Here is an 18,999-nt window from a genome sequence, read left to right as displayed (position 1 = left end):
TCTGAGTCAGTGTTTATTTGTAAATGACAGTTAAAACGTGATGCAAAGGGACAGAGCAAAACAACTAGTTCTTTTATCACCACATCAACTCGCTGATAACACTAGAACCCCAATTACCTCTTAATGGGAATACAGTGCCTACACACACACACACACACACACACACACGCACACACAAGCATGTATATATACAGTATCCATAGACATACGCAGTCACATGCATGCAAAGACAGCGATATGTATGTGCAAAGACACTAAGAGATAACACGTGTGGATCTGTACGAGTGCAGACAGACTCCTCCGAGCTCTCTCAGATGAGTTGATCCAGTCTTCCTTATTCAGCAACAACTGCTTTGATCATGTAAGCAGCCTCCTGCTGTTTCACTGCACAAACTAGTTATTTTCGTCTAAGGCACAGCTCAGGATGTAAGCTGATATGATATCTCACAATACAATCTTCTTAGCTCTTAGTTTATACATTTTCCTTTCCTTTTTTTTTTACGAGAAATGTTGCAGAGTGGCACAACAACTGATTTCACCGCCATTTCTACACTTATGCTTATCATGATACATAAGCCTGTATGGCTGCAGTGGCCAGATTTAGACCTTGAGAGTTGGCCTGAGATTGAAGTTTTGATCTATTCTGGGCCCTTTTTTGCATTTGTGTTTTTAACTGGTAGTCAGTTTGCTTTAAATCACCACAGACACTCATGGATTTTGGAGGTCAGCTAAAGAAAAATGCTGACAAATAGAGGCAGAATAAGCAAACATCTGATCCAATCTCTATTATAAATGGATTCCTTTTTAGAACAGCATCAGTCTTTGCTGGCTTTAGAGATAAATTGGGATGAGCATTATGCCAAGAAATGCACAAATGCAAGCCCATACCAACACTCACACGGTAACATTTACAGGCAGATGCACACACACATACACACTCACCCAGTGAGCCAGTGTGTGCTGGTATGCATAGTATTTAGGTGCATAAGTGTGTGTGTGTGAGCATTAGAGTGTTTTCAAGGTCGTCCTGCTCATCTAGGGTGCACTGCAGTGCTGTTAGCACTATTTTCTTTAGCAGCTCCACACAGCAGCAGCTTTGGCCGTCTCCACCTTTATTAGGCTGATTAGCTAACAGGACAGAAGCTCTGTGAACAGAGATATCACTCAGTACTGACTGGCAGGAGTAGACAGTTAAGGACAGGGCAGGCTCCAGAGAGACACACATGGAGACAGATGGAGTGCAGGTGAACAGGGAGGCTCGCAGACAGAAAGAAACGAGAGATGGCATGCAGACAGGGAGACATACACACAAACAGATGGGTAGGTAGGCAGGCAGGCAGGCAGGCAGGCAGAAGCAGTGATGCTCGCCCACATGAATAACGAATTGCATTAAATTAATATAAAAAAAAAAAATGTCTGAGTATGTGTGTGTATGTGTGCTTTCTAGTCTTCCAGAACATATTGAGGTAGGCGTACAGACAGACACAGTCGAGAGGAGTTTCAGCCAGAACCTTTATTTTCTGGAAGCAACCTAGGGCATACACTTCCTGGAACCTCATGCTTTTCTATAATAATGTGCTTTTTTATTTATTGAGCCCTTTTCAAAACAACATTGGAATTTTTCTGGCAAGGGTTTAGTCAACACATTGCCTCAGTCGGTCATAAATAATTTTAGTCCGGAGCCCAAAAGTAATTTGACTTGTCCTCGGACCAAGGCTTAGATAAAGGACTCTTGTCATAAGGGGAAACACCAGAAACAGGTTTGGGGCCACTTTGAGATATCTGAGGCGCAAAGCCCTTTTTTTAAACTAAAGAAATCTAAACGCGTCCTCGTGTAATATTCATGCCAACTGGGAAACAAGGCTCGTCGTACGACGCATGACGGATTAAAAGGGATCCCTCAATCAGTATATTAAAGCTGATTAGAAAACTCTTCGGCCTTTTAATTACTCTTTCTGTGAGAGTACAAAGAGTTCCCAAGGGCATTTTTTTTATAACCAATGAGGTCATCAGAAAAAGCCTTGACTACTAGTTATCCCACAAAAATGTTAACTCAATCCCTCTGAGAAGCAGGCATGTGTGAATTCCTCTTCTTGAAGCAATAACTAAAACCAACTAAACCAAGTAAACGATGTATAACTAAAATAAACCACGACAACTATCAAAAACCAGATTCCAAACCGTTTAAAATGTATAATAATTACATGAAAGAAGAATGTTTTCACTATTATCTCTTTAAAAATTCTCCAAAGTTCAAATGTACCACCACATAAAAAGTATTGTGTGTGTGTTTGTGTCTATTTAACGAAAGTATTCTTGGTGTGCCTGTGGGACAAAGGGAGACACACGGACACATACAGTTTGTATCTTGGCATAAAACACATGCATGTGTTACCTGTATGGCGAGCGCCCGGGTCACGACAGCTCTGAGGTACAGCATTGGCTCTTCTGGTCCCTCCCATTTATTCTGCCATGTTAAAGGACACTGAGACAGAGGGAAGCAGGCATAGAGAGGAATACAAGTTATTTGAGGCCATATTAAATACACAACATAAAATATTTGAGCTGTGGACAGTCTACATTCAGTAAGAGACGTGCTTCAGTCAGGCGGCTTTGTGGTCGACTGAACATGCCTCTCTCTCCACAGCAGTAGCTAATGGCTGCCGAAAAAGTTTCTAAATGTGTCCCTTGTTGCTAAAAGTCACAACATTGTAGAATATCCTGATGGCCTCGTAGTGTAAACCGCATACCATTTGACCATAACTCCCCAGACTTTTGATGCATGTTGTCTCCCTCTCTCCCCATAACGAAAAGCTGCTGGGTCACCTTGAAACTATCCCATATTATACACATGCAAACACTGTGCATGAGTCACTCAAAGATAATACAACCTGTGGTCTCACTAAAACATCATCAATGGCGACGTTTTCTGTGATGTCACAGGTGACGTCACCTTCTAAACTTCTGCTGTCAAAAGGTCAAAGTTGGCAGATATGCGAATGAGTGTATCTTTAGTATCTGTCTGGCTGTATAAATATTTCACAATCTAAAATAAACTGAAATAATTTTCCAATCTGGCTTTGTGTCTGACTTATCCTGTAAGTACATGGTACAGTTCCTTTAACTAATTTCATCTGTTTATCCATCTGACTTGGGCATTTATGTCACACTGGAACTGCAGCAACTGCGGAATTTTTTGCGATTAGTGTAATTGTGTAGTAGTGAGATGTTTCTGTCGTGCAGCAAAAAAAACATTTGGGGTGAGGAGCCGTGGCTAGATATACAAATATATATATATATATATATATATATATATATATATATATATATATATATATATATATATATATATATATATTTGTGTGTAGGTGGCAAAAGAGAACTTCCCTCAGGAGACAACTGTAAACTTTGGAACAGGTTAGGCCGTCCAGCTTGCTTAAACTGTTAAACAGGGATCAAAGAACGTTCTAATACAAACACATGCACAGATATGCACAGCAGGAGTTGGAGGATTAAGAATGTGATGTTATTCAGGCTTGAAATTCATAATGGAACTAAAAGGGACCTTGGATGTCTCTCAGCTGCAAGTCAGCCATTCAGTCAATTTCCTGCTGCGTGTGTGGGTGTGTGCATGTGTGTGTGTGTGTGTGTTTGTGTGTGTCACACTGAAGTGTGTGAGGAGACAAGCTTGCAGGCTTAAGTCATATGACTGGAATTTGCAAATATATCAGTGTTAATGATGCCAGAAAACAAATATACTTCTCGGGACATTGGCACCCATTGAAAGCATATCAGAGTATATATTTTAATGTTTGTAAATTATTTTCAGCTGTATTAAGTAAAAACTAAAAACATTGAAAGTAGTATATTTTCAGACAACATGTTTGTTTACCTACAAGGCACATAAATACGGAGCTCCTAAATGTGTCTGTGACGCAACAGAGGAGACAGCTACCAGCCTGAGATGACACAGACCTGTCACTTAAAGCAGCCATGCCCTCAATTATGCCCAACTTTAATCTTAATACGATTCAAATGGGTGAGTTGTATGTAGATTTTCCCTTGGTACAGTTGTCAGGAACAAAGATATTAACTAAAGAGATGAATACTCTTGTTTGATCCGGACTGTAGACATGTTTATTTCTACTGTGAAGTTAAAAGTCTTGACGTCTGGAGACAGCCCAAAGTGGCCAATTCAGGAACTGCAATTTCTTTCTTGTCATTTCTGCGTTCAGTTCATTTCTCAGCATCAGGGGTTGGCGCTTGGTATTGACATGATAATTTTTACCACTGGCACTGAAAAGTTCACTGACACTAGAGATCGTTGAACCTTTAATCAAAGTGCCAGTCCTTATGACTTAATTTGAATGATCTTTCCACTGACTAAAGGCAGTGGTGATATCTATTTCTGTTTTGCAGCGCTGCTAACCACTCTCTTCTGATGCTTGGGTAGTTTCCAAGTATCTAATTATTTTTTACTGCATAGCTGAAGAGCGGGGCAATGGAGCTGATCTCTCCAGAGCTGTGCCTGCCATACTTTTACAATATTAAAACCCCAAATGGGCGATCTTCCAAATATATAAATTGCATCAGCAGCTCTTTCTGTTTTTCTTTTCTTGTTGAAATTGGGCTAATTAGTGATTGTTGGTTAACACCAAAGCCTAACTTATAATATCATGTGGTTGGCTACTGCAAGCTGCACAGTTGTATCTGATATTATTGGCTGTGAAGATCAGGTGTTAGATAAATCATCACATTTTAGATTCTGCTGGTAGTAAATCAAATAAGTGTCAAGGATTACCAGCACATATAGCAGGATCAACAAGGTGACAGATGATGTTGCATTTTCAAGGATTCTGCAGGCAATTTATGTTCAATTTCTGTGTCTGGAGAAGCACTTTCTAGCCGGGAAAGGATATCTTAGGAACAGGCTTGTGCCACTATTTTGGGTCATACCTCATCATCATCAGAATTTATAAAAACAACAAACAACTTATTGCAATGCTGCAGTTTGATTATGCACATCCCACACAGAGAGTTGGTCTTAAAGTGGGTCCTAAAATGAGCATCAAGGAAAAGAACTGTGCTCACTAGTATTGGGTCAAGGGAAGTGTTTCAGATTTTTTTTTTCATTCAGTTTATTTGAAAAGGAGCATAAACTTGAGAGTCATCTGTTTTACAAGCTGAGTAGTTAAAGGAGCACGTCAGTCATAATGCACTCTGAGGCATTTGTGGAAACTTGTACCAGATGAATACTTAAAAGAAAAATGGAAGTCATTTATGTTTTAAATCTTTTTTGGCGAACATGGAACATGGGTATCCGAGAAGAAATGGTTTAGCAACCAAGCAAACAGTTGATTGGAACAATTATAATGGATAATTTAGTTCACTTGCTTTTCCTTTAACATGTATATAATGCATTGCAATTAAATACAAAATGAGTAACTTTTGAAGTTATCATATTTGTGATTTTGCAGAGATTTTTGATGTCATGTTGTGTATTGTATAATACTTCCAAATAAATTGCATAGCCCCGAATAGGTAGCTAACACATTTCACAGCTTTGGTATTAGAATAATTAATTAATTGTTCTGAAGGAATATTTTAGAGGAGAGAGACCAGGAAAGAGAGAGGAAAACATGAAAGATGAAGAGTGGAGAAATTGGTTGGGAAAGAGTTCAAGCCTGCTGATTCACATAAAAAGAGAGAGGAGGAAAGCAGTGGGGACGGAATCATGCCCAAGGCTGCCCTCAGGAGATTACCACCGAATAAGAAGGAAAGGGTTGATTGTGTATCTCTCCCCCTCTACCTCACCATAACCCCGTTGTCCTCATCTCAGGCTGTGGACACAAACGAGGACACATACACTGTTTGCTAGATGTTCACAGTACAAGTCCATATGTCTGCTCCAGTGGTCTCATCTCCATCACTGTGTGTGGAAGTTGAAGACCTCTAAAACAATGTAGTTTAGAGAAAGATTCACTTCCCACTGTTAACATACAAAGTATATGTATCTCAGTGTATTTATCCTTTCTTACCTCTTGATTGAGCAGGGCAGTGGCCAGTTTTTGGACTTCGGGCGTTAGCAGTTGGGTCCCTCTGATGACTTTGCTCAGTGCAGCCAGGGATTGGTGAATACTCTGCAACAACACTTACAGTTTAGTGAACACACTCTACCAATATTTCAGAGCATCGGTACCTGGGGTGTCATCGGACATCTTGTCATTTGACTGCAAAGGACTGGTATATTATGACAAACTATTGATCGACTGATTGGGCTTCTTATTTTCATCTTATAACTTTGCTCTCTCAAAACAATCAAATTTCTTGTACTAAAGAAAATATTCAGTACACATGCACATATGGCTTTAACATATATCCAAAATAACAAGCAGCATACCAACTGCTGCTAAAAATATGCAGATTTCAGGAGATGAATCACATTATCTAACTGTTTACCATCCACACTCATCTCATACATCTTCATAAAGCAAAGGCAATTTTCTATAACTCTTAACATTTTAACACCTCGTTTATAATGCAAGGTACACTATTTCATGAAAGCGTTCTGCCAAATTACAAATGTTCAGCTGTAACGTAATGTATTCAACATCATTAAGAGCACTTATTATCTGACACACCTGTACCAAGCGGATGGCGTTGAACTGCTCCAGAGTGATGAATGACAGGACCGGTGACCCCTCACCTTCTGTAGGTGCGGCCACCTTCTGATGGATCAGAGTAGAACCCTGATAGACAGGTGACAGACATAAATACATATTAATAGGATAGAAAGATAGATTTCTGGAAGTTTAAAAAATATTTCAAAGCCTGAAAGAGGAAGAGAAAGAGGAGGATAAGGGTGTGCAGAGAAGAAGGAGAAAGTTGTTTTTTTTCTACACACAATGCAGCAAAAATAATTAGATGCTGGTCATTCTAACTGACTCAGAGCTTTTTTTTCCCTTGGGATAAAGTTTTTCAGTGTAGGATCACTGTCTAATATAGTACTATTGTTATAGCTTTGCTTTATCTCCTTATCACTGGAACATTGTAAGAATTACATCAACTAAACAGTCTACAGGCTAATGAGCCACTACAGGAGTGTGAACATAGTATTATTTAGAGTTAAACGTATAATGCATTTTGTAACTGCTGCTGTGCATCAGCATGCTAGCGTTTGCTTTTTAAATGATTTCCTCAATTACCACAGTATATCTTTCCAGTGTTCCCTGTGGGTTTCCTGAGCTCAACATTCATAAACTAATTTGTTCCGTTGTTGGTTCTGCCAGAACAACAAGATGTAACAAAATGTGAATTGTCTCTCTTTCTGAAGAGTAAACTAGGGGGATAAAGTGTTTGTATTAGTTAACACTCTTACTCACACTATGTTCTCTAAGTGTGTGTCTATATTTGTGCACACATACATAATATCAAAAAAACAAATGTGCACAAACACTATACTTTTGTTATATTCTGCTGCAGACACCAGACTCTGTACCTGCATCTTATTATTTTGTTTCCCCTTGCATGTACTTAGTAGCGGCAGAGGAGGAAACAAAGGGAGAGGAGGATGTTAGGGCTGTGGGATGGAGCAATTGGGAGAGATATGAGAGAAAAATGTGACAATGAAAATAAATCTGGTAGGGTGGGATTCAGCCTGACTACTATGCTATTGCCTCTATCAAAAAATGTAACTTAATAGCCAAATAAGCCATCTCCACTGACTTATTCCCCCTCGAGCCAGACTACATAACAATTTGTCAAAATAAGTACATACATATCTCCGCTCACCCAAAATCATACACACACAGGTCACAGACACAGGAATGCACATGGCCACACAGATGCACTCCTAGGTCAAACATCAACCTTTATACACACAAAAGTAACACTTCGGGAAGCACACGTCCCGCTGGTCCTGTGAACACAGAGGGTTACGGGACGACAAAGGGCCTGCTAATTAAAAGCAGTCAGAGGTAGATTGTGATCTATGGGAGGCTCGCTGTGGATGGAATGGGAACAATTAACACAGTCGATCATTCTCTTTTCAGAAGGTAGAAAACTACTCTGTCTGAGAGAGGGAGAGTGATGGGGCGAAGAGGCAAATGAGCAAAGAGGAGAGGGAGAGCATGTGTGATTTACAACATGAGAGTAAATAAAAGAGAAGCAGAGCAGGAGAGCGGGAAAATGGTGGCTAAATTATTTAATATGGAGGGAGATGTACTTTTGATTTGAAAAGGTGCCGGTCTCTAAGTAACCGCACACAGCAGTGCTACCTGACTAGGCCAGCCAATGGCTATCGCACACAGTGGGTGCTCAATTAGGCTACTTATTTCCAATTAGCTCTCACAGCTTTACATGTAGGCTAGTTGCTGCTGCATGGCCAAAGAAAAAACATGATTTTGAATAGAAAAAAAGACTAGCATTGAACTGTCAAAGCTGGAAAAGAACTACAAAAAACAATCAATATGTAAATACTTAGCCAGTACTATGAGTGTAAAGGGTGTGAGACATGTGGGTATTCAGCAGTTATTACTGGATTATTAATGAATGTGCATCACTGTAATGTTGCAGCATTTTAATTCAGTTTTAAGTAGTTTAAGTAATCCATGATAATTTATCAAAATTCATATCCGTTTATCGTTTATATTTTTAATCTGAATCTGCTGAGTAATGTGTACTTGATGTTGTCAAATAAATGTAGAAGAGTAAAAAGTACAATGTTACCTCTGAAATGCAGTAGAGTAGAAGTATAAAGTACAAGTACTTGGTTATGTTCCGCCACTGATCCAAACACATTGTTGCTCACATTCCAAATATAAATTTTCGGGTATCAGGTTAAGAGTCAGATACAGTGAGAGTTATTTAAAACAATTAAATCAAGAATAAATGTACAGGAACAACTTTGCAGTTTGATTTGTAGAATAAAGCTGACAGAGGATTTGATTTTTTGCTGAAGACTCAGGAGTGTGAGTTCTTAGTTAAGGGTAAGGAATGAGATATGTGAAAAAGATGAACTGTGAAATAACTGACCTGGTTGAGTTTCTTCCACAAGAAAAGGACAGGTGAAAGTCCATTGGACCAGAGCTCCCTGTCGAACTTTGAACCTGTTGCGACTGAGCGGCTCAGGACACGGAGTTGGGAAATAACCTGTGAGTCAATGAAATATACACAAGAAAAAAATAAATCATAATTTTGCCAATGACAGTGAACACCGTTTCAGATCCTAGAATGACGCAGATGAAAAAAGGCTGAACCCCAAACACATCCTCTAACAGCTTCTTACACACCTAATCAAGCATGCTTAGCTTCCGGCTTTGAGTATTGCATAGTGCTTTTATCATGACTTAGTGTGTGTGTGTGTGTGTGTGTGTGTGTGTGTGTGTGTGTGTGTGTGTGTGTGTGTTTGTGTGTGTGTGTGCTGAACAGATGTGTGAGTTTCTATATATGTGTGTGATGTGAGGGAGGCTAAGCGTGTGATAAATGGCTTTCATTTGGTCCAGGAGAACTCTTTACTAACACCTGCTTTATCTTATTTGCTCAGGAGGGAAAGTGTGCTTGTGTGTATGTGTGTGTGTGTGTTTGTGTGTGTGTGCACGCATGTGTGTTTGAAAAGGGGAGGTAGCTGAGGATGCAGATTTGACATATATTGGGGTTCAAATGTATTTAAATATATTAAGATTATTCCTATCTCAAGCAATTACCACCAGGCAGCAACTGCATTTACCGTCATAACAAACAGGGAAGAAAAAGTTAGTAGACGTCGCAATGTGCAAGGGAGTTTAGTTTGATTCGCAGTTGATTTAGTTCGGGCTTTCACTTTAAATGTTATCCAGAATTGTGGCACACATACGTCATACATCTGTCTTGTCTATCAGGCGAATGCAATCCTCTGTTGGGTCATTGATACTGAGCCTATGCATTTATTTAAAATGGCATCCATCAACTCTGCTCCGTTCAGTGTGTGTGTGGTTAAGTGCCCAACCCAAAGACAGCGACAAGGGTCTTCAGGGAAAGGAGTATAAGCATAAAAGGGTAGAGAGAGAGAGAGAGAGAGAGAGAGAGAGAGAGAGAGAGAGAGAGAGAGAGAGAGAGAGAGAACGAGCACGGACGTGACAGTGACAAATGACGGCAGGAGGCCTGTGTGTGGGTTACTGAGAACACCGACAATGTGAATGAACTTAAATGCATCAAACACACACATGGGGACTGTTTACCCAAGCTATACAGGTTTGAGGATTATTATGCGCAGAAAGACACACGCAATACCCCAAAACATGGAAACTATCTCATTCTGTCAATTCTACCACTTAATTTGTTATGTTTGAGAGTTGCGTTGAGTTACATCAGAATATGCAGTGACCATCAACCACCACACAAACACACACTCACGCGCGCACATACGCACACACACACACACACACACACACACACACACACACACACACACACACACACACACACACACACACACACACGCGCACACACATTAATATTTATGACAACATGAGCATAAATATTACAGACCATCTGCAACCACACATATTTTCACTGGAAACATTGTTTGCACATAAAGTAGAATACAAACAGACAGAAAGCCAAAAACTAACTCAAAGCACGCATACACGCAACTCTGACAGAGTCCACAGCGTCCTCGTTACAGAGACGTTAAAGTCTGCGGCTTAAGAGCTAGCTCAAAATGTTATTCACAGAATTGAACATTTGAAGACATTTTCAATTTGTTTTCTATATTAAACACAAACAAATATATTAACAGAAGACATTTTGGTGACCCTGCTGTCTATATGTCAAGTGAATCTTGAGCATGTCAAGTTTTCAACCTGCATGTCAGGTTGAAAACGTCGGCCGTCACCTTTGTGCTCATACGTCTAACCCTCACCCTGTTGGCCAGTCTTCTCCAAAGTAATCCTCTTTTCCTTTTTTGAAGACCGCTAAACATTTAGCTACTTGTTAACGTTACATTATTGCTACAACGCGATGACCACACGTCAACACAACCTTGAGAACAATGGAAGCAGATGATTCACTGTGATGGATTACCCATCTGAACTTAGTTTCATGCCTCTGCAAAGTGCATTTCATTTCAAAGCGAAATAAATGGAATCGGATGGCTGTCGAGTAAAATGCTTTAACCTTGAATTGAAGTCTTGACCCTGAAATAAACTGCTTATATTATTTCCACAATGGAGGTGGTTCCCCTTGATATTACTGGGGTTGTGGTTTTGTTTCAAGGGTAAATACACATATGTATTAACTCACACAATCAAACACACAGATACATAGCATAGAGACAATAAAAAATAAATAAAAAAACGGGAACAACAGCAGTCGTAGAATGTAACTCCATAGGAGTCACCTACAATCTGGTATTTACCTGCTGACACTGTTTAGAATAATCTAGTAATATACTAAGTAATATAACATATGACAATTGCAATAGGTTAAAACTAATAAACAATTTGATTTGATTAAATCCATACTGAGCAATTAAAATGTGCTCTTATTAGTTGTCATACCTAATTATACTGATCGACACAGTATACACAATGAATAGGATAAATTATAGAAAATGTGCAAATGCTTGCTTTTTTAAATTTATTTTGTCTATATTTATGCGTGGTTAAGATATGATTTGTGAATACCTTATTCATCATTTTACAAAAATGACGCGTCCCATCTGAGACACAATATAATGATTAGGTTCTCAACAAAATGTAAGGTAAAGTGATTCCAATATATTTGAATGATTATTGTATGATTATTGTCTCATGCCTACAAATAAAGTATGATGAATGACGAATGATTTTCTCTTTGTTCAGTGTGAATGCATCTGCATGTCTGGAGTGGTTTCGACAGAAAGGAAGGAGGGGGGGGGGGGGAGTGTGTGTCTGTGTAAATGTACTGGTATGCATGTAAATGCATGTGGTTCTATAAGCATGAACAGTGCATGTGTGTATGCACTGGTGAATGTGCTTCTGTGTGCTCCCACTACAGCATATATTTGAATTTGCCTGTTAGCCTGAGAATGTATGGGAATAAATGTGTGTGAGTACTTTTGTGTTTGTAGCACTGCATATTAGAGGAAGAGATGGGGGTTAAGCAGGTGGCTGTGTGTGTATGAGTGAGTGTGCGTGTGTGTGCACCTGGGAACTGATGATTCTCTGGGAGGATCTCTCTATGTTGGCAGGCAGACCAAAGAATGCAGGTCTGTCATCCTCTGGGAGGTTCTCTATTACGCTGCGGTACTCCTGAGAAAACACATAGACGCATACTGTACAGGTCACACACAAATGTGAAGACGTGCCCATATAAAGAAAGGGAGAATGTAAGCATGCTGCCTTTTTACATAAGGCTCGATAACACAAGTAAACATTTTTGCATTTCTTTCTTCATACGGCTCTACACATGGTCGTGAATTAAGAAAGTTAAAACCTGTTCGCTATGTGGGAGTATGATTATTCATGCTATATTGCCCTTAATAAGGTGTGCTGTTTGTATGGTTTATTGCAGATGTTCTAATTATATCCATTTGGCACAAAAAGTACTTTTAAATACTACAGCTGAACTTCCACTTAGTATTGACTGTTCCATTGATTTAAACATTTCAAAGTACTAGACTTCCATATTGACGTATTTTGCTTCACAAAGGGTCTCTCAATTGCTTCTTAAATGAACAGACATCTAACCAACAGTTTTGGGCATTTCTGCCCCTTATTCTTTGTGTATACAAAGCTGCATTAGCCGAACACAAAGCAATAAGATAACAAACCAATTGCATGAACTTAAGGCTAACATATTTGGATTTATTTGTAGTGGCATAACATGGACTTGTATGCTGACCAAACCAAAAATACTAAATCTAGTCAGTGAATAGCTTGGGTGCATTAATTCAGTACCCTTTCTTTGAATTGTTTTTGCTTCTCTGCCAGTGCACCTGGGACCAGCAGCTTAAGCTTTAAAGAATACAGAAAAACATAGATGTGCTTCTTTTTTCTCTGTAGCAAGAATTCATTTCTTGAACATCTTTAAGAGCCACGCATACAGCCTCTGTGCCTGTAACCGCATAAGAATGTGTGCTTGGAAACCGTATGTGTTACACCACCAACATACCAACACTGAGCAAGAGTTCGGGAGGCTGATCTGCGGTGGAAACAACCGCGTTCCACCTTTGCTTTTTCTCTGACCAGCTGAGAGTGAAGACGAAAGGAGACGAGCAGAGAAGAACTGCTCCAAGTAGGAGCGCAAGATGCGGAGGTCAGAGGGGTTATCGATCCGTCCGCCATAAATGGCATTCTCCAACAGGCCATGGACAAACTCCCACTGGAAAGATTTACCACCTTGGAGATACCAAGACACAAAGGCACACAGAAAGCTATCAGAGTGAAATGAGTGCACACAGAACAAAAGAACACTAAATATTCGCTGATGAGTGAGATAAAATGAATTGTTCACATATAAACACTGCATAGAAATGCAAATGCGGTGTTGACCAGGTCATGCTCTACCAGGGTCAGTTTAAATCAAAGTAATTGATCAAAGAACAGACAGATTCCAGTACATATTACCATATGTGCGGCAGAGCAAATCAACAGAGCAGAGATGTCCACTGCATTGCAATGTTTGTAGCCAGCCCTCCTACCTTCAAAAAGCCTGTCGATGATCTCAAAGCCAGCACGGAGGTCCGACATGGAAAACTCATAGAACTTAGTCCAACCCTGGATGAAGCACAGAAGAGAGGGAATAAGTACAACTATAACGACAATATATTTAGTTCATGTTATTGTACAATAGTCACACATCAAGTACTACATCAAGTACTTGTGGAACAGATGGCATTCAAAATCCCCCATCACACACAGTGTGTGAGAAGTGAAGTATCATCCCTCACACATATCACATCCCTTTTCTTCCTAATCCTTAATAAGCAACTGTGAGCAAGTGCGGTGTTATTCCATGTCAGCTATATTTTTCTTGCCCTGAGATTGAATACAGAAAACCAAGGAAGTGAAGACAGCTGATAGCTAACTTGAAGAGAGTGTGTGTTGTAAGTCAATACATATTTTAATATACTTTGTGGCTTTTATTTTCAGGATTACTTTGTATATTAGCAATACTTGAGACTGTACAATCACTTCAATACATCCAAATACATCTAATTGCCTCCGTAATGATCAGCTCAAATGTACCTTAATGGTAACTTTTCAGACACCCAGCTTAAACAAGTGTTTGTATTACAGTCTAGATATAACGCTGCCTTAATAACCTGATGAAGGGAACTTTGAGTGACAGCTACTGTTGTTAGACTATCCACTTTCATCATTTTTTATGCTCTGGTCATAAGAAGAAAATCACGCACGTGTGAAAACATAATTGAGTGTGAAAGCAGTCTCAGTTCATGTGTTTGTTGCATTTCACTGTTATTTAATCAGCGGTTGTAAACTGCCCACTGATACCATAGGTGGATGAGGTGAGGGGTGAAATGTGTAGGCATGTTCAGTAATCCTTTCAATGAATAAGTGGGTGTTATTTGTTCAGTAATTTTGTGCTTGACTGTGTATTCACAGACAATGGGGCATGTTACGTTTGATAAATGTGCTTATATATGTATGAGTGAGATTTCAGATTGTGCTCACGCATCAATGCATTTCTTGTCCGCACATAGTGGCTGCTCATTCAGTGAAACCATTCAATGTGTGGGTCTTATATTGGTGACTGCGTATGTGTATTCACAAGTATTTATTGATTGTATGTATACATGTCTTCGATTATTTCTGAACACTTATTGTAAGCTTCTTAGTTGCATGTTCACCAGACATACCCTTCAAACAAAAACTCAGATCTTTCTAAGCACGCGCACACATACACACACACACGCAGACGTACACGTACACACTAAATGTTCACTGTCATTAACGCCGTACATGATGTTAAATGGGAAACTCAGTCTCTCTGCTCTGTCCTCTTCCCCCCTTTCAATGTCTAGAGTATACAAAAAGAGTTGTGACTGTTAAAATAATTTTGTCCTTCATGCTCTTGGATGAGGAACACAACCTCGCCAGCTCAAATAAGAACCCTTACTAGAGATTTAGTGATTGAGAGAGAAAAAGAGAGAAACAGACAGTAGGCGGGGAGGAAGGCCAATAAAAAGAAAATGAGGAAAAACAAGTAAGCAAAGGTCAAGTTAAATAATACAGATCCCCAAGAATGTTCAAGACACAGGCATTCTGCACGCTAGCTGTGTATGCTTACATTCTCCTATCGGGCAATCAATACCCACCAAACCACTCCACAGTGAGGGGGGCTGGGACCAACCCTCGAAGGTTGACAGATAGAGGGAGAGGAGAAACATGTGTGCAGGCATTGTGGCAGTTTAATTACGAAAACATGTTCTCTGCCACAGTTCTCCCTGGTGTTTGGGAGCGTGCTGATTGTGTGATGCTTCGCAGACAAAAAGGGATACCTTCCCGCCTTAACTGCAGAGATGTTGTGTTACTCGATGAGACGGGCCCCTGCGAGGTATCGCTGAAATACACGGCGAGACAAATGAGCCCCAGTGCCTTTGCCACGCATCCACATGCATCTAAACTGTAACAGCAACCGTTTAAGGTGACAACTCGAAACATGATCTAGCAAACTGCAGCGAGTATCAAGTAATTACAGGTGCAACGTTTCATGAGTTTGGACTCGCAAATGAGGTGATAAACAAAAGTCACAGACTCAAGGAGCTTTTTTTAGTGGACTTCATTGAACTTTTTTGTGTTTGTTCCTGAGGATATATTGTGTATGTACTTATGCTCCAAACAAACTAGTGCGTACTGTACAACATGTTGGAGAGCCTATTCGTGTTCTCGATTCATTTTGCTGTAAGACTGTTAAAGCTGATATGCACAATCAGTTAAAACAATTAAAATAGAGTCATTGTTACCATGACATGCACTGGATCAATGGAATCTTTTTCAGTTGACTCCTTTTTTAAATCCCTTAACAGTGTGTGACTTCGTAGGACTTGTATTGCCCATTACTCATGCTTTCACTGTCCTGACAGTGGAAGCATGATCCATGAGCTTGTTGACCAGCAGGCAACTACAATGACTACACACACACACACACACACACACAGAGCACAATAAGGGTATGTGTGCAGTGAATCAGTAATTGTGTACCTATGAATAACCACTGTGGAAATAAGGACATAAGGACACATCCTGCATGTGGGGGTGTGCATAAATATACCTTTGGGTTTTACTAGTAAAAACTACCAGAAAGCTTCTGATTCCATGTGGAAGGCTTATGCTTTAGGTATCAATGTTAAGTAGCCTATCTAGATGCGACAGCAGCTGATGCTATCCAGGAAAAAAAAGCTTCAGTCCAAGAAAAGGCGCCGGTTATTTTTTTTTATTTTTCATGCCATCGTCTTCATTCTGCATCCAGGATTATTACAACATTTAAATGTGTAATATTTTAAGTATTTTAAATGACATTGCAATGGTACAGTAGTTTGAGTTCATTGTCCTGTGATGACATTGCAGACCAATCAGGTCTACATTGAGGTGTTCACTTTTTACCTGTGGTATGTAGTTGCGCCTCTCTTGGCAGACAGCATGGAACCAAGCCAGACAGAACAGAGACTGGGCTCTGGCCAGGATGCCTCCTGCACACAAACAATCAACAGCATGTCAGAACCACAATAACTAAAATGAACACTCATTATCAATATCTTTGTTTTATTCACTTAGAGAGCAGTTATCTCTTATTATTTATCAAACAAAAATACAACAGAATGAACTGAGGTGAAATTCAAGCACGCGGTGTTTAGCTGTTAATGGTTTAGACTTTTTGGAGTACTGTGTTGTTGCTTGCTGCTGTTCATTTTCTGTCCCTGTGAGCTTTCTGGAATTTATTTCTTCACAGTAGCTGTAGCCTGCTAATTATGCACTGATTGTTAACTATTCCTTTACTGTCGATTAAAACAAAGCACAAATGATTAAAGCATAGGGCCGGCTCATTAGCTGCACCTGGTTGTAAAGCAGACATATCTGAGGCAACTGACATCAGAAAATCATTCTAGGAGAACGAGAAGAGCCAACCTTTGCTGATCTGCTCTGGAGTCCACGACTCATATGTCCTTAATAGATTTTTCTTTAACCCAGGAGGAGCCTGGAGATGGCAAAAGAAAGGACGGTCAGATAGACAGAGGGAATGGACATAGAAAATAAGGACAGGAGAAGAAGGGTTTTTATTAAGATGGACTGTGCCTGAACATTCACATGTTCATTCAAGTTCACATTGCAACGTCTCAACAAATTGTTGTTCTTCACGCTCAGAAACATGGGCTGCATGGTAAGATGATATGGGATAGCCGGGTAGCACAAAGAAAAAGACGCTGCTGGAATCTAAAGTAAAAAAATAAATAAATAATCTATATTATAGTAACATGTGAGCTTGTATTATTGTGAGACGAGGCGGCTGAATTGTCAGTACTGCGTAACATTTGATCTGACGTGACCGATAGTGTGATTCCCAAATTCATTTGATCAAATATGAATGCCTGGCGAGACCAACAAGAACCTTTGAAATCATCCAGGTATGTGTGTCCTGTTGTTTTCCTTCATGGTCTGGTTAGGGATCTCGCCAACAAAGATTTTACATTTTTTCAAATGTAAAAAAAAGCCTAATTTCTTTCATTACAAAATGATCATATTACTGCAGCATGTGTATCATATTAAGAGGGCTGACGACTTGCATGCAAAAGAAAACCTGCTGTTTAAGAAATGTGTAGCCCAACTCTTTCGGAATTACAACAAGAGTCTGTGAAAAAACTGAAAAAACACATTGTTTGTTTAGTGTTATTTTTTCCACCTATGTTCCTGTTATACTGGACTTAAGTTGGCATATTCTCGACAGGAGGCAGTGCATACTGTATCTCTAAACAGCTCCTCTGGCAACATTATGCTCCTTTTAGAATTGAAACAATAAGCATACATTGACACCACTTCACACATTATCAGCTTTGCTGAACATTTGCTATTCCATCTGGAGGATTTGATCACACAGTCGATAACACATAATGTACTAAATTGCACCAAAATTGGCAAAATTCTGACACTTGTTTCCAACTTAAGTAGATAGAGCGTATTTGCAAGACTTTTTTACATTGTACCTCTACAGTCTGAATTGTACTTGTTTTAGCTGCAGCAGAACAGTTTCCCCGTCACTGAAGGTTCATCTTATTATTATATTATTCATCCGGAAGAAAGTAACATGTTCACTCTACTTTTAGACATAAGCAATTCAATTTAGTTATTGCCACTTTTTAGCTTGCATTTGAGCCATTCTATAAAGTGGGTTGTAGATAAGCGTCATGAATGCAGTGCAGTGTCATATACTGTAAATTCAGAAGTACAGTAGATTAAAACTTCACTGCAATTGTATCTCACTGAAAAGGTCCTTGAAAAATCTTGCAGATCAGCTCTGTACAATCAACAAAGCTCACACTGGCAACAACACATCAATTGCTATGAAAACTGTTTGAAATATTAGCTTTGACACTGAAATAATCCAGAAATAATATGTTACAGTAACTTCTTTTCAGAATATATGTTCATACATGTAAAGTATGCCAATATGTTTTTTTCATGAAAGAGAATGAATCTGAGAGAGAAAAAAAGAGAACAGACAGACAGACAGACAGACAGAGCATGCAGCATGCTTGGCTGCTGAAGCAGCTAACCCCTTGTGCACGACTCATCAGAAATACACTGAGCACATGCATGACTAACACATGAGCTGCAGGCTTCTTCTCCTTATAAACATACTGTATATGTGGCTGTATTGCATCTGAAGCCATTACATAGGCAGTGGCTCAGAGATAGAAGCGGGTCTTCTTTTAATTGCTGCCTAAGGCTGTGCCTCCAGTTTGAGTGGCCGTGAATGCTTTGTTAGTTGTGATGGGCAGGTGGCACCTTGCATGCGAGCCCC

The 18,999-nt window shown here is 39.6% G+C and overlaps 1 protein-coding gene across 2 annotated transcripts in view; it reads right to left on the bottom strand.

Annotated features, from left to right (window-relative positions):
• Positions 1-18,999, bottom strand: part of dync2h1 (dynein cytoplasmic 2 heavy chain 1) — a 93,351-nt gene that overhangs the window by 3,090 nt on the left and 71,262 nt on the right. For both annotated transcript variants that reach the window (XM_068584228.1, XM_068584229.1), the window contains 9 exons: positions 17,109-17,178; positions 16,587-16,672; positions 13,661-13,736; positions 13,132-13,358; positions 12,165-12,269; positions 9,034-9,150; positions 6,642-6,749; positions 6,039-6,140; positions 2,396-2,485 (listed from right to left, as the gene is read on the bottom strand). In XM_068584228.1, the coding sequence (XP_068440329.1) occupies positions 2,396-2,485; positions 6,039-6,140; positions 6,642-6,749; positions 9,034-9,150; positions 12,165-12,269; positions 13,132-13,358; positions 13,661-13,736; positions 16,587-16,672; positions 17,109-17,178 (981 nt within the window). The remainder of the gene's footprint in view (positions 1-2,395; positions 2,486-6,038; positions 6,141-6,641; positions 6,750-9,033; positions 9,151-12,164; positions 12,270-13,131; positions 13,359-13,660; positions 13,737-16,586; positions 16,673-17,108; positions 17,179-18,999) is intronic.

The sequence above is a fragment of the Clinocottus analis genome, unplaced genomic scaffold (assembly GCF_023055335.1).
Source record: "Clinocottus analis isolate CAN_PGR_092001 unplaced genomic scaffold, fCliAna1.0.p SCAF_2, whole genome shotgun sequence".
Lineage (NCBI taxonomy): Eukaryota > Metazoa > Chordata > Actinopteri > Perciformes > Cottidae > Clinocottus > Clinocottus analis.
This window is presented reverse-complemented; position numbering and strand designations above follow the sequence as displayed.